Raw genomic sequence first — 15,330 nt, 5'->3', positions numbered from 1 at the left:
AGTGACAAAGTAACCTAATAGGTGAATGAGGATGTTAGTGAGTGAGTGTTGAAGCGGTTTCAGTAGTATTCAGATGAGGCCAATTCATATCTTTAACAATTGTAATCTTTCTAAAGAAGATGGTTATGGTGCTTGCAAATCTTGTGAGTTTATATGGATTGTACTTATGTGGGAAATCGAACCCGGGTCTTGAGCGAGACGAGCGAACACTTTTACCATTAGGCTACCCTACTGCTCCCTTACCCATTAGAAGAATATGGGTTAGTTTGACTCAATCAACCTCTGTGGGTGCCCCACAAATGTCCCAAGTACCCTAAACTTGTACCTCACGAAAACCCTATTCACACTCTCACACACTCACTCACTCTGTCCTTTTTTTTCATCAGCAATCAGAGCTCGCGTGGTCCGGAAGAAGTTAAACAGTGGCGGCCAGATGAAGGTCAGAGTGCAAGTGACCAATGTGATACGCTGCGGCAAGGTTGGACTGACCAGCGAGGTGGACCTGTGGACCAACTCCAGCTGCCTGTGTCCCTCGGTCAAAAGGGGGAGGGAATACCTGATCCTGGGCCACGAGGACAAGCGGCTTAACAGGCTCCTTATCCTGCCCAACACAATAGCGGCCAAGTGGAAGGATAAGTGGGTCAAGAAGATTCAGGTAGGAGCCAACGATCAGGACGATTCCGATTAGTTCGTGCGTTCGTGCTTACGTGTGTGTGTGTAATTTAACTAAAGCATGTAATACGTTGATATAAGCTTACGACGTAAAAGACGTCATACCCTTGTCTTGCCCAAGTCTCTAAGGTAAAAATTAATAGCTTAAATGATAATTTCTAAAAAAATAATAAACAACAGACTGGGGACCATACTGTCCACTTATCTAGACTTGCCTCTTCGGGGGACAGAATTACTGTACATCCATGGGCTCAGCATTCAGTACAGCCTTGGCTAGTCATACCCCAATGACAGAAATATGCAAATTAGCTAACCGGAAGTGGGATATTTTTCGCCGGCGCTCGCAGTTTGATTCGAAAGCTAAATATCAGTGAAATTATACTGGAGATATAGTCAAATGACAAATCGATTTCTTCATACCGTTATTTAGGCTTCAGTTACTCCGAAAGAATCTGTTAAGCATTTATTTAGATAATCCGCGGGACATTTTTTCTCAGTGAATGAATATGCCAGGAAGGAGTTAACAGCTTGTCTATTTTGGTTCACACGGAAATGGAAAACATGTATCACTACGCCGATATCTATGTAGGATTCTGACAAGTTTCTAATGTAAATATTGATGCATTTATTAACCGTGTGAAAATGATAAACAGGAATCATCACTCGTGTTTTTTTATATGGCAACGTTTTACCCATCCATTCATTGTCCATATCCGTTCTCAATAGATTAGCTTAACATGTCGTTTTAGGAGTTCCTAGATTAGGATGAATACGGTAATTAATTAAATACTGTCAGAGTGGCGTCAGAGTAAAACCCTCAGTCGACATGCGACATCTATCCTCTGTGGGGTTACTGTCCTCATGGTCAATGATTTAATGGATTTCTCAGTAAATTGTAAAACGCAAGGTTATCTGCCTTAATATGATAGCCTTATCTTCATGAGTGTTTTGTCAGACTAGTCAAGTATCGTGTACCTTGAAACGGGTCTCAACAAACGTTATCAGGTTCCGTAGGCAGGACACTCTAAAACGCATCCCCTTCTTCTTAGCGTTACTACTCGGAGACGCTCTGATCGCGCTTGAAGATAAGAGACTTAAAGCTTAAAGAACCGAACACATCTCTCGGCAGTGACAACTATTGTGAGTGAGGAGTGGTGAGTGAGTGAATTTAGTTTTACGCCGCTTTTAGCAATATTCCAGCTATATGGCGCGGTCTGTAAATAATCGTGTCTGGACCAGACAATCCAGTGATTAACAGCATGAGCATCGATCTACGCAGTGGGGATACGATGACATGTGTCAGCCAAGTCAGCGAGCCTGACCACCCGATCCCGTTAGTCGCCTCTTACAACAAGCATGGGTTACTGAAGATCAATTATAACCCGGATCCTCACGTATTTCGGGGAAGTAATCATCGACTCGTCTGTTACAGAAATGGGACCGCCGACTTCACCGACCGCCTTCATCCGGACGCCGGCGTAGTAATGGCGTCCACAAAGGCAGGACTAGTCTAAAGAAAACAAACAAAATTGGCAAACGCAAGAAAACAGCCATAAAACGAAAAAGGTAAGAAAATGTAAAGATTGTATTGTTTTTGTGAAATTAAGGTGTTAGGCAGCCTGATAGTTCAAGTGTTCGTTGGCATGACGAAGAACCTAGTTCGATATATCAACTTATTCCAACTTACTTAACTAAAACACCAACTTACAAACACACAAACTCATTCACTCTCTCGTCAAAAACCTTACTCACCCGCTAACTCAAATACCAACTGAACGCACTCACTCAAATGCCGACCTAAGCACCTTCTCAATTAAATACGAACTTACACACCTGCTCAATCAAACACCAACTTACACACCTTCTCAATCAAACACCAACCTACACACCTGCTCAATCAAATACAAACTTAAACACCTGCTCAATTAAATACGAACGTACACACCTGCTCAATCAAACACCAACTTACACACCTTCTCAATCAAACACCAACTTACACACCTTCTCAATCAAACACCAACCCACACACCTGCACAATCAAATACAAACTTACACACCTGCACAATCAAACACCAACTTACACTACTGCACAATCAAATACAAACTTAAACACCTGCTCAATCAAACACCAACGTACACACCTGCACAATCAAATACGAACTTACACACCTGCTCAATTAAACACCAACTTACACACCTGCACAATCCAACACCAACCTACACACCTGCTCAATCAAACACATCTTACACACCTTCGCAATCAAACACCAACCTACACACCTGCTCAATCAAACACCAACTTACACAGCTGCTCAATCAAACACCAACCTACACACCTGCTCAATCAAACACCAACTTACACACCTCAATCAAACACCAACCTACACACCTGCTCAATCAAATACCAACCTACACACCTGCTCAATCAAACACCAACCTACACACCTGCTCAATCAAACACAACTTACACACCTTCGCAATCAAACACCAACCTACACACCTCCTCAATCAAACACCAACTTACACACCTGCTCAATCAAACACCAACTTACACACCTGCTCACACAAACACCAATCTACACACCTCCTCAATCAAACACCAACTTACACACCTGCTCAATCAAATACAAACTTAAACACCTGCTCAATTAAATACGAACTTACACACCTGCTCAATCAAACACCAACTTACACACCTTTTCAATCAAACACCAACCCACACACCTGCACAATCAAATACAAACTTAAACACCTGCTCAATTAAATACGAACTTACACACCTGCTCAATTAAATACGAACTTACACACCTGCTCACTGAACCACCAACCTACCCACCTGCTCACTCAACCACCCACATACCCGACGTTCAACCTACTAACCCACCCACTGTTCATGTGTCTACCCCTTACTTCATTATAAGAAGAGCAACTACTTTGAATAGTGCCTTTCATACTGTTTAGCGGGTGGGACTGTGATACAAACAAACTAGTTTCATAGGATCACTAATCTCTCACAGTATTACAGGATAACACACTACAAGAGCATTACCATGTACGAGCTAGTTATCTTTCACCTAGCTACTCCGTTGTGTTTCAACGACTTCAGAACTACCGATTATTTTTCGAACAATGGTTGCGTATGAGAGATTTCATATTAATACCCTCAGTTCGGTGTTTCAGAGTTTCTGGTATTATTTCTCTTTTCAGAAAGCGGATGAATCGTAGAAAATCTCGATTATCGCAGTGAACGACAGTGTTTGAAGCGGCTCTAAAATCATGAAGATAGTTCTATGCTCCTTAGACAATGAGAGTTGTCTCCCTTACTTTGTAACCTCATCGCTTGTACAGGTTTTCACGATGTAAATATCTTCATAGCGTTACGCTTTTGTCCATTCATTAAGTAAAGGCGACCTTTGTCAGTTAAGAGTTTTTGACGTTAGGTTTGGAGCAAAGGCGGAAGTCACAGGCCCCCACTGCGGGTCAGAAAATCGATAAAGGGCTCCGAGTTCAGACAACACCCCTACTATATAATACATATAGTAGGGGGTGTTGATACTAAACCGGGGCCTAGTTTATGGATTTTCTGACCCGCAGTGGGGGCCTGTGGCGGAAGTGTGTTTTAAGCTGTCAAAGCTCTTTTAGCCAGACCAAGCTTTAACGAATATGTCAACAGTTGGTCTTACCTTTGTCCCATTTTGTGCATATTTATGTTTTGTCTTACCGTGAATCGACATGCTGCTTCTGTCAGACGTGAGGTGAACTCCTGTGTGTGTGTACCCTTGTCTGTGATCCGTCGGGACGCCTCTCTCTCTCTCTCTCTCTCTCTCTCTCTCTCTCTCTCTCTCTCTCTCTCTCTCTCTCTCTCTCTCTCTCTCTCTCTCTCTCTCTCTCTCTCTCTCTCTCTCTCACTCTCTCGCTCTCTCTCTCTGAATTAATTAGTAACAATGCGGATTACAGGGGTTCTGAACTGCAAGGAGGTTCACAAGATAAGGTATATGATGTAAATTTTCACCTGAACGTTGTCTTTCACTTAAGTGGAAATATGGACGTTTGAAAATGTACTGTGACTGTAACGATATTTCAATGTTCTTTTTGTCCGGATTACCTAGCCTCGTGACTTAAGTGCGCAATTCAAGTAAAACTCGCGTTGGGTTTTGACACGTATCCTATCGTTGAATGCTTGCGTATTCATTGTACATTTCCCTCTTGTTGCTAGTTGTTAAAGTCATAAATATACGCTGATCAGACACTGTAAATACGTTGTATATGTTATCAATGCAGATGCTTCTTTATGTTTGAAACGAGAAACGCATTTATCATTTATATATTTTTGTGATATGATTTTTGTGCGAGATGAATCTTATGTATATTTTAGTTTTTGCTTCAATACCAACTAGATTTGAACATTTTTTTATGTCAATGATCGTAGATATTTAGTAACGTATTTATGATTTATGTACATATTGACAGTGTAGCCAAGACGTTGTATGAGCAATATTGCACAGGTCTACTGTCACTATTAAAATATATCCCTATAACATGTGCTTTGTTACGATCAGGATTTGAAACGCCCCAAATCTTGTATCACGTACGTCTGATCTGATCGAATTGACGCTTTAAAGATCCAAGTTGGTTTAAATGTGACCACCGCCCGCCAAGGGGCCTATTTCCGCCTTGAGCGTGTAAACACAAGGCCTTATTTTGTATACTTCCGGCACAGCAACTTTGCCTTTGGCGATTTAATAAAAAACAAAACAAATGCATCCCCACGGAAAGCACGTGTATATGCCTCCTACACACATCGCGATATGGGCAAGCGCTTTTGATACTTGTGAGACCCTTAAGATACGATATATTTATTGATGTGTGAGTAATTGTCCGGATTTCGATCATGTCGTATATAATATAAAGTAGGGGTGCTGGATAGTTATCCGGGGCTTAGTTTATCGATTTTCTGACACACAGTGGGGGCCTATGTGTAAACATTATAAAACCACTGGGACTAAAATACGGAAAATGACGCCGGTAATAAAGTAATAGAAGCGTCAGTAAAATCATCACGATTTCCCCTCTTTTGGTCATTGCCTCCAGCAAATTCAATACGTTTCCAGGGTTTTGTTTTTGGTTACGCAGTTATTAGACCATATAATGACCACGAAAATGAATAATTTTTAAATACTTTCGGGCTTAATTTTAGAGGCCTATTCCAGAAAAGACGATTCGTAACAAAACTTCAGAGAATAACACAAACTATAAAGTGAAGCAATAATTACGTTTGTATGAAGTTCAACTTCCGTAAAATTTAATGCAGAAAAAAATAAAACAACATGAAAATATCCTAATAACTATGATATATTCATACACATTCACTATCGATATTCCTGTCATACCCCACCCAGATCGACATGCTCTATGCTCTGTAGTGACCGTGGACAAAAAGTTAAATATTCCCGTCCTACCAATCCCATATATCAAATATATCAGAATTAAAAGGCACAGATCACTCCTGCCATGTGTTTGAGTATGTTTACGCTCCGTTTAGAGCAATGTTCGTGCCAAATAATACCTGCGGTTTCCAACAATGGACTTGACACACGGTACATCCGGTTAGTTGTCTAAGAATAGACTTGACACACGGTACATCCGGGTAGTTGTCAAGAGGCCTTCGGCTTAGCGCACTTCGCTTTTAGCAGTATGGCCCCCGAACTGACTAAACCTGCCTCTGATAAGGAACTGTTCAAGTTCCACTGACTTGTGCTTGTTACGTGTAGGGTTAATGTATTGATGTACTGGGGGTCTCGCTGATGTAACCTCGTTGTCAGTGCATAACATGGTTGTGAAAATACGTCAAGAGCGTGCAGTTGACAAAAATAAAGTTATGTATATTTGCTTAATATCGTGTTTGTGTTTTCTATGGTCGCGTTCAGTGAACGTCTTCAAGGACTGGTAAGTAAGTCTCTCGTCACAGCGGGGTGTTTAACTTATAATGCGTGCTTTTCTTATTATGTTCAACTGATCTGTGTGTCGAGTTGAGTAGTCCCATGTGAACAGACTACTTCATCCACCCAATAGGGCCTACACATCAGACGCCGCAGTGAACAGACTACTTCACACATCCAATACACATCAGACATCCCATGTGAACATACTACTTCACCCACCCAATACACATCAGACGCCGTAGTGAACAGACTACTTCACACATCCAATACACATCACACATCCCATGTGAACAGACTACTTCACCCACCCAATACACATCAGACGCCGCAGTGAACAGACTACTTCACACATCCAATACACATCAGACATCCCATGTGAACATACTACTTCACCCTTCCAATACACATCAGACATCGCAGTGAACAGACTACTTCACCCTTCCAATACACATCAGACATCCCATGTGAACAGACTACTTCACCCACCCAATACACATCAGACGCCGCAGTGAACAGACTACTTCACACATCCAATACACATCAGACATCCCATGTGAACATACTACTTCACCCTTCCAATACACATCAGACATCGCAGTGAACAGACTACTTCACCCTTCCAATACACATCAGACATTGCAGTGAACAGACTACTTCACCCTTCCAATACACATCAGTTGCAGCAGTGAACAGACTACTTCACCCACCCAATACACATCATACGCTCCAGTGAACAGACTACTTCACACATCCAATACACATCAGACACCCCATGTGAACATACTACTTCACCCTTCCAATACACATCAGACGCCGCAGTGAACAGACTACTTCACCCACCCAATACACATCAGACGCCGCAGTGAACAGACTACTTCACCCACCCAATACACATCAGACATTGCAGTGAACAGACTACTTCACCCTTCCAATACACATCATACGCAGCAGTGAACAGACTACTTCACCCATCCAATACAAATCAGACGCCACAGAGTGAACATACTACTTCACCCATCCAATACACATCAGACGCCGCAGTGAACAGACTACTTCACCCATCCAATACACATCACACGCAGCAGTGAACAGACTACTTCACCCACCCAATACACATCAGACGCAGCAGTGAACAGACTACTTCACCCACCCAATACACATCAGACATCCCATGTGAACAGACTACATCACCCTTCGAATACACATCAGAGCACGCAGTGAGCAGACTACTTCACCCTTCCAATACACATCAGACGCCACAGTGAACAGACCACTCCACCCACCCAATGCACATCAGAGCACTCAGTGATCAGACTACTTCACCCATCCAATACACATCAGACGCCGCAGTGAACATACTACTTCACCCATCCAATACACATCAGACATCCCATGTGAACATACTACTTCACCCTTCCAATACACATCAGACATCGCAGTGAACAGGCTACTTCACCCTTCCAATACACATCACACGCAGCAGTGAACAGACTACTCCACCCTACCAATGCACATCAGAGCACTCAGTGATCAGACTACTTCACCCATCCAATACACATCAGACGCCGCAGTGAACAAACTACTTCACCCTTCCAATACACATCATACGCAGCAGTGAACAGACTACTTCACCCATCCAATACAAATCAGACGCCACAGAGTGAACATACTACTTCACCCATCCAATACACATCAGACGCCGCAGTGAACAGACTACTTCACCCATCCAATACACATCACACGCAGCAGTGAACAGACTACTTCACCCACCCAATACACATCAGACGCAGCAGTGAACAGACTACTTCACCCACCCAATACACATCAGACATCCCATGTGAACAGACTACATCACCCTTCGAATACACATCAGAGCACGCAGTGAGCAGACTACTTCACCCTTCCAATACACATCAGACGCCACAGTGAACAGACCACTCCACCCACCCAATGCACATCAGAGCACTCAGTGATCAGACTACTTCACCCATCCAATACACATCAGACGCCGCAGTGAACATACTACTTCACCCATCCAATACACATCAGACATCCCATGTGAACATACTACTTCACCCTTCCAATACACATCAGACATCGCAGTGAACAGGCTACTTCACCCTTCCAATACACATCACACCCAGCAGTGAACAGACTACTCCACCCACCCAATGCACATCAGAGCACTCAGTGATCAGACTACTTCACCCATCCAATACACATCAGACGCCGCAGTGAACAAACTACTTCACCCTTCCAATACACATCAGACGCCACAGTGAACAGACTACTCCACCCACCCAATGCACATCAGAGCACTCAGTGATCAGACTACTTCACCCATCCAATACACATCAGACGCCGCAGTGAACAAACTACTTCACCCACCCAATACACATCAGACGCCGCAGTGAACAGACTACTTCACCCATCCAATACACATCAGACGCCGCAGTGAACATACTACTTCACCCTTCCAATACACATCAGACGCAGCAGTGAACAGACTACTTCACCCATCCAATACAAATCAGACGCCACAGTGAACAGACTACTTCACCCATCCAATGCAAATCAGACGCCACAGTGAACATACGTCTTCACCCATCCAATACACATCAGAGGAGAATCATGCATATTCTTACACAACGAATAACACATACTATCTGCTCCGAGTGAGGAATTGTGAACTTTAGAAATTGCCCCCATAAGGTAATCGCATGTAAATGGTGTATTTAAATCGGAAGAAACATCAACTGTACCCAGTGAAATATCTGGCCTAAACTCTGCTTCAGAGGATGCATTAACATATTGACATCCTTGAAGGAAGTATTCAAAATTGTTTGCCTTCTTAAACTGTTCTTGAAATCTGTTAACTTTTCCCCTATTAGTCAAAATGTTGTTGCTTCACCATGCTAAGGCAACAAGAGTTACTTTCCCTTAATGAAGAGTGCGTACCAGCTCAACTTGTATTCGATCGACAAGCTTTTGTTCATTGGACAAAGAGTTGAGGTGGGCGGCGAATGGTCAGGATAGTGATGTTTTATCGGTCACACTGTGGGTGTGACCAACATTATTAAAGTCAACAACATGTCTGACTGTCTTGCTCCCAGTGACATACTGGCGCTTGTATAAACTGTCTTCTTCAGATTCTCACCCTTGAAGGCCCGGGTTAGAATGGACCTTCAGTAACCCATGCTTGTCGTAAGCGGCGACTAACGGGATCGGGTGGTCAGGCTCGCTGGCTTGGTTGACTTATGTCATCGGTTCCCAATTGCGTAGATCGATGCTCATGCTGTTGATCACTGGATTGTCTGGTCCAGACTCGATTATTTACAGACCGCCGCCATATAGCTAGAATATTGCTGAGTGCGGCGTAAAACTAAACTCACTCACTCACTCACTCTTCAGATTCTCCAAATGGAACCACAGCTACAACAAATACTGCTACCACCACTATTACAAGTACAAAAACAACCACAACAACTACTACAATTGCTAACACCACCTACTTTATCAATAGCTAATGTTCCACTTCCACCACACCAACTGTTGCCGAAGACATAAATACTATATTCAACCACTACCAATACTCCTGTTCCACCACTATCAACACTCTTGTTCCACTACTATCAATCCTCTTGTTCCACCGGGTACAATGTGTGAAGCCTATTTCTGGTGTCCCCCGCCGTGATGTTGCTGGAATATTGCTAAAAGCGGCGTAAAACCAAACTCAGTCAGTCAGTCTTGTTCCACCACTTTCAACACTCTTGTTCCACCACTATCACTACTCTTGTTATAAGACAACCAACGACTTGTTTCTCACTACCAATACTCTTGTTCCACCACTATCAATACTCTTGTTCCACCACTATCAATACTCTTGTTCCACCACTATCAATACTCTTGTTCCACCACTATCAATACTCTTGTTCCACCACTATCAATACTCTTGTTCCACCACTATCAATACTCTTGTTCAACCACTATCAACACTCTTGTTCCACCACAATCATTACTCTTGTTCCACCACTATCAATACTCTTGTTCAACCACTACCAATACTCTTGTTCCACCACTATTAATACTCTTGTTCAACCACAATCAATACTCTTGTTCCACCACTTTCAACACTCTTGTTCCACCACTGTCAATACTCTTGTTACACCACAATCAATACTCTTGTTCAACCACTATCAACACTCTTGTTCAACCACAATCAATACTCTTGTTCCACCACTATCAATACTCTTGTTCAACCACTACCAATACTCTTGTTCCACCACTATCAATACTCTTGTTCAACCACTATCAATACTCTTGTTCCACCACAATCAATACTTTTGTTCAACCACTATCAACACTCTTGTTCAACCACTATCAATACTCTTGTTCCACCACAATCAATACTTTTGTTCAACCACTATCAACACTCTTGTTCAACCACTATCAATACTCTTGTTCAACCACTACCAATACTCTTGTTCCACCACTATCAATACTCTTGTTCAACCACAATCAATACTCTTGTTCAACCACTTTCAACACTCCTGTTCAACCACAATCAACACTCTTGTTCCACCACTATCAATACTCTTGTTCCACCACTATCAATACTCTTGTTCCACCACTATCAATACTCTTGTTCAACCACTATCAATACTCTTGTTCCACCACAATCAATACTCTTGTTCCACCACTATCAATACTCTTGTTCCACCACTATCAATACTCTTGTTCCACCACTATCAATACTCTTGTTCAACCATAATCATTACTCTTGTTACACCACTATCAATACTCTTGTTCCACCACTATCAACACTCTTGTTCCACCACTATCAATACTCTTGTTCAACCACAATCAATACTCTTGTTCCACCACTATCAACACTCTTGTTCCACCACAATCAATACTCTTGTTCCACCACTATCAATACTCTTGTTCAACCACAATCAATACAATTCTTGTTCCACCACTATCAATACTCTTGTTCCACCACTATCAACTCTCTTGTTCCACCACTATCAATACTCTTGTTCCACCACTATCAACACTCTTGTTCCACCACTATCAATACTCTTGTTCCACCACTATCAATACTCTTGTTCCACCACTATCAATACTCTTGTTCCACCACTATCAATACTCTTGTTCCACCACTATCAATACTCTTGTTCCACCACTATCAACACTCTTGTTCCACCACTATCAATACCTTTTGTTCCACCACTATCAATACTCTTGTTCCACCACTATCAATACTCTTGTTCCACCACTATCAATACTCTTGTTCCACCACTATCAACACTCTTGTTCCACCACTATCAACACTCTTGTTCCACCACTATCAATACTCTTGTTCCACCACTATCAATACTCTTGTTCCACCACTATCAATACTCTTGTTCCACCACTATCAATACTCTTGTTCCACCACTATCAATACTCTTGTTCCACCACTATCAATACTCTTGTTCCACCACTATCAATACTCTTGTTCCACCACTATCAACACTCTTGTTCCACCACTATCAAAACTCTTGTTCCACCACTATCAACACTCTTGTTCCACCACTATCAACACTCTTGTTCCACCACTTTGTTCCACCACTATCAATACTCTTGTTCCAACCACTATCAACCACTCTTGTTCCACCACTATCAATACTCTTGTTCCACCACTATCAATACTCTTTTGTTCCACCACTATCAATACTCTTGTTCCACCACTATCAACACTCTTGTTCCACCACTTTCAACACTCTTGTTCCACCACTATCAATACTCTTGTTCCACCACTATCAATACTCTTGTTCCACCACAATCAATACTCTTGTTCCACCACTATCAATACTCTTGTTCAACCACAATCAATACTCTTGTTCCACCACTTTCAACACTCTTGTTCCACCACTGTTAATACTCTTGTTCCACCACTATCAACATTCTTGTTCCACCACTTTCAACATTCTTGTTCCACTACTATCAATACTCTTGTTCCACAAGTACCAATACTTTTCTTCCACCACTACGAATACTCTTGTTCCACCAGTACGAAGTCTGAACGCAGTCTGGGATACCAGTTTACAATGGATACCCGGCACAGATGCAACATATTGACCTCGAGGTGACCAGCCGAGCATCAGGCTGGGAAACATCCAATAATACTTTAACGTTTTTGCATGACTCAACCAAGGTTTGACGTACGACTGCGTTATCAACCACTGGCTTGGCTGTGCCAGACTCGATTGTTCACTCCCTACCATGACGGACCTTGAGCTTTGTTGTTTTCTTGAAACAACATTCACTCACACACACACATAAAAATAAAGTGCAGTTGGACTTAGCAAGACGAAAATAAGTAGCTACCCATTACGCTGTGACCTATATTGTTTATCAAAAAAAGACAAGACTGACGCTTATACTAACCCCATTTGGTATGTTTGTTTTCCGAAGTAATGTCTGTCTGGGAGGGCCTCCTTCACAAAAATAAAAACCTTATCGAACCGGATTTTCAGGTTCAGTATCTTATAACGTAATTGAACATACAAGATATTGACAGGCTGTTCAGATAGCGGTCTGCTGGCAAAAACTATTGAAAACGTCCTGTTTCTTTACTAATCCAACTTATACAAGGTCAGTCACATCTCGGACATATCGGTATGGGTGATATTTTTTCAATACGTCTCTGACTTAAGCAGCTTTATAGTGACCTCTGCCATCTGGACAGACGGGTGGCCGAGCTGGACACTGTAGGCCATTCTTCTCAGGTCAAACGCGAGCCCGGAGACAGCTACCCTTTCAGCATGACACCCACGCACTGAGGTGCGCCAAGTCATGGGTATGTGACTAAGGCTGTGAACTGGAAACAGTGATAAAGAACTTCGGGGGAGTAGATTTGAAGCAGATTGACGCTCAAAGACAGTTGTTTACGGTACCCGATGTCGTTCTGAGGTAACATACACGACCATGGGATGTTTCACCAATGTTGTCATCGTTGCGAGTGTTTTCCTTCCCTGCGCGTTACCCTCCGAGCAGCAAGGTCAGTATGTACATATTGTGCAACAATCGTTTTGAAATGAAGTCAGTGTCTACTGTATTAATAGACCCCGAAACCTCGTGAACACAAGCTTCTTGGATCAATCTAACATTGATTTTGCATGACCCACAGCGTCGTGTTCCCAACGTGATCTGGAATAGTGAGTGAGTTTAGTTTTACGCCGCTTTTTGCAATATTCCAGCAATATCAAGGCGGGGACACCAGAGATGGGCTTCACACTCTGTACCCATGTGGGAAATCGAACCCGGTTCTTCAGCGTAACGAGCGGACGCTTTAACCACTAGGCTACCCCACCGCCGATCTGGAATACCGACCTGGCCATACCACTACTTCTCTTAACAGATATGGGGTGGTTACGTCGTCTCAGGTGAAGCGATGTGATCAGTCCATGTCCTTCAGGTTTTGCCAGAAACCGTGGGTTTGAATCCAGGTTCGATGTTTGTCCGCGGTATACCCGAGCATGTGGGTTTCAGCAATCGCGAGGATTGATGCGCATGATGTCAGTCACCGGATTGTCTGATCCAGCGTCCATCATTTACACACAGCCATCATATAGTTGGATTATTGCTGAATGCGGTACAAAAGTACGCTGAGCCATTGAGCCGGCGTTAAACAAAGAAACAAACAAATATTACCTTCGTTTTTAAATATACTGAACACAATTATACAGTCACTGTTTCAAACAGACATGAATCGAAATATATCGTTCGAAAATGATCGCTTTCATCTCGATCATGGTCTTTACATTTGTTGTTTTTGTTTAGGCTATGCACGCAGCAGACGAGCGACGGTGAGTACTTTCCTCCTCCTATTTTGGTCTTGAATTCCAGTCCTTATACACGTCGCGTGGTTTCCATGTAAACAAAAGAAAGTATACACCCACGTTTGATGGGTGTTAAAAAGAGAAAAACAAGAGCTGCTTTTTCCATTGTGATTTAATTGATGTCACACTTTTCACCTATCGTGTTTCGGGGACTTTTTCAGCCTTGAGTAACGTCATGACGTTGACATGTCGGTCAAATTCAATTTTCAGGTGGATACTTTTATTCCAGGCCTACTGCCGAGTGCGGCGTGAAACAATAGTCGTTTTACTCTATGAAAAAATAAAGCCGGTTCACAGAGTCAAACGCCGACACATGCGTTAATATTCCCATAAAAGCTGAACGTTTTTGTGGCAGATTGTATTGATCGTTACCGTATCTTCCAACAGATGCACCCGTGTAGATACGGGTTAGAAGTGATCTTCAGTAATCCGTGCTTGTCGTAAGAGGTGGCTAAAAGAATCGGGTGGACAGGATCGCTGAATTGGTTGACATATTTCATCGTGTCCCAATTGCGTAGACCGATGCTTATGCTGTTGATCACTGGATTGTCTGGTCCAGACTCGATTATTTACAGACCGCCGCCATATAGCTGGAATATTGGTTAGTGCGGCGTAAAACTAACCACACTCCAACAGGTGCAACTAAAAAAACCATAAAGATGTTTTTGAGACGCATGGAGCTGGTTAGGTTATTCAGTCTGTACAGCCATACAGCATGCCTGGCATTGATCCTGTTAGGATGTAAAAGTACGAAAGCCTAATGGGTGCCACTCTCGTAGCACAAATTATCTTTTTAACCGAAATTTCTCGCTTTTAGTATTTGTTTAAGA

General features: G+C 42.6%; 1 protein-coding gene across 1 annotated transcript in view; it reads left to right on the top strand.

Annotated features, from left to right (window-relative positions):
- The window catches only part of LOC124262028 (secreted frizzled-related protein 3-like), a 34,877-nt gene extending 30,778 nt beyond the window's left edge, over positions 1–4,099 (top strand). The window contains exons 3-5 of the mRNA XM_046696449.1: positions 387–655; positions 2,105–2,238; positions 3,880–4,099. Of these exons, the coding sequence (XP_046552405.1) occupies positions 387–655; positions 2,105–2,238; positions 3,880–3,919 (443 nt within the window). The 3' untranslated portion in view covers positions 3,920–4,099. The remainder of the gene's footprint in view (positions 1–386; positions 656–2,104; positions 2,239–3,879) is intronic.
- The last annotated feature ends 11,231 nt before the right edge of the window (positions 4,100–15,330 follow it).

The sequence above is a fragment of the Haliotis rubra genome, unplaced genomic scaffold, assembly GCF_003918875.1.
Source record: "Haliotis rubra isolate DU_JTF1 unplaced genomic scaffold, ASM391887v1 Scf82, whole genome shotgun sequence".
Classification (NCBI taxonomy): domain Eukaryota; kingdom Metazoa; phylum Mollusca; class Gastropoda; order Lepetellida; family Haliotidae; genus Haliotis; species Haliotis rubra.
The sequence above is the reverse complement of the archived record's forward strand: the minus strand, read 5'-3'. Positions and strand labels throughout refer to the sequence as shown.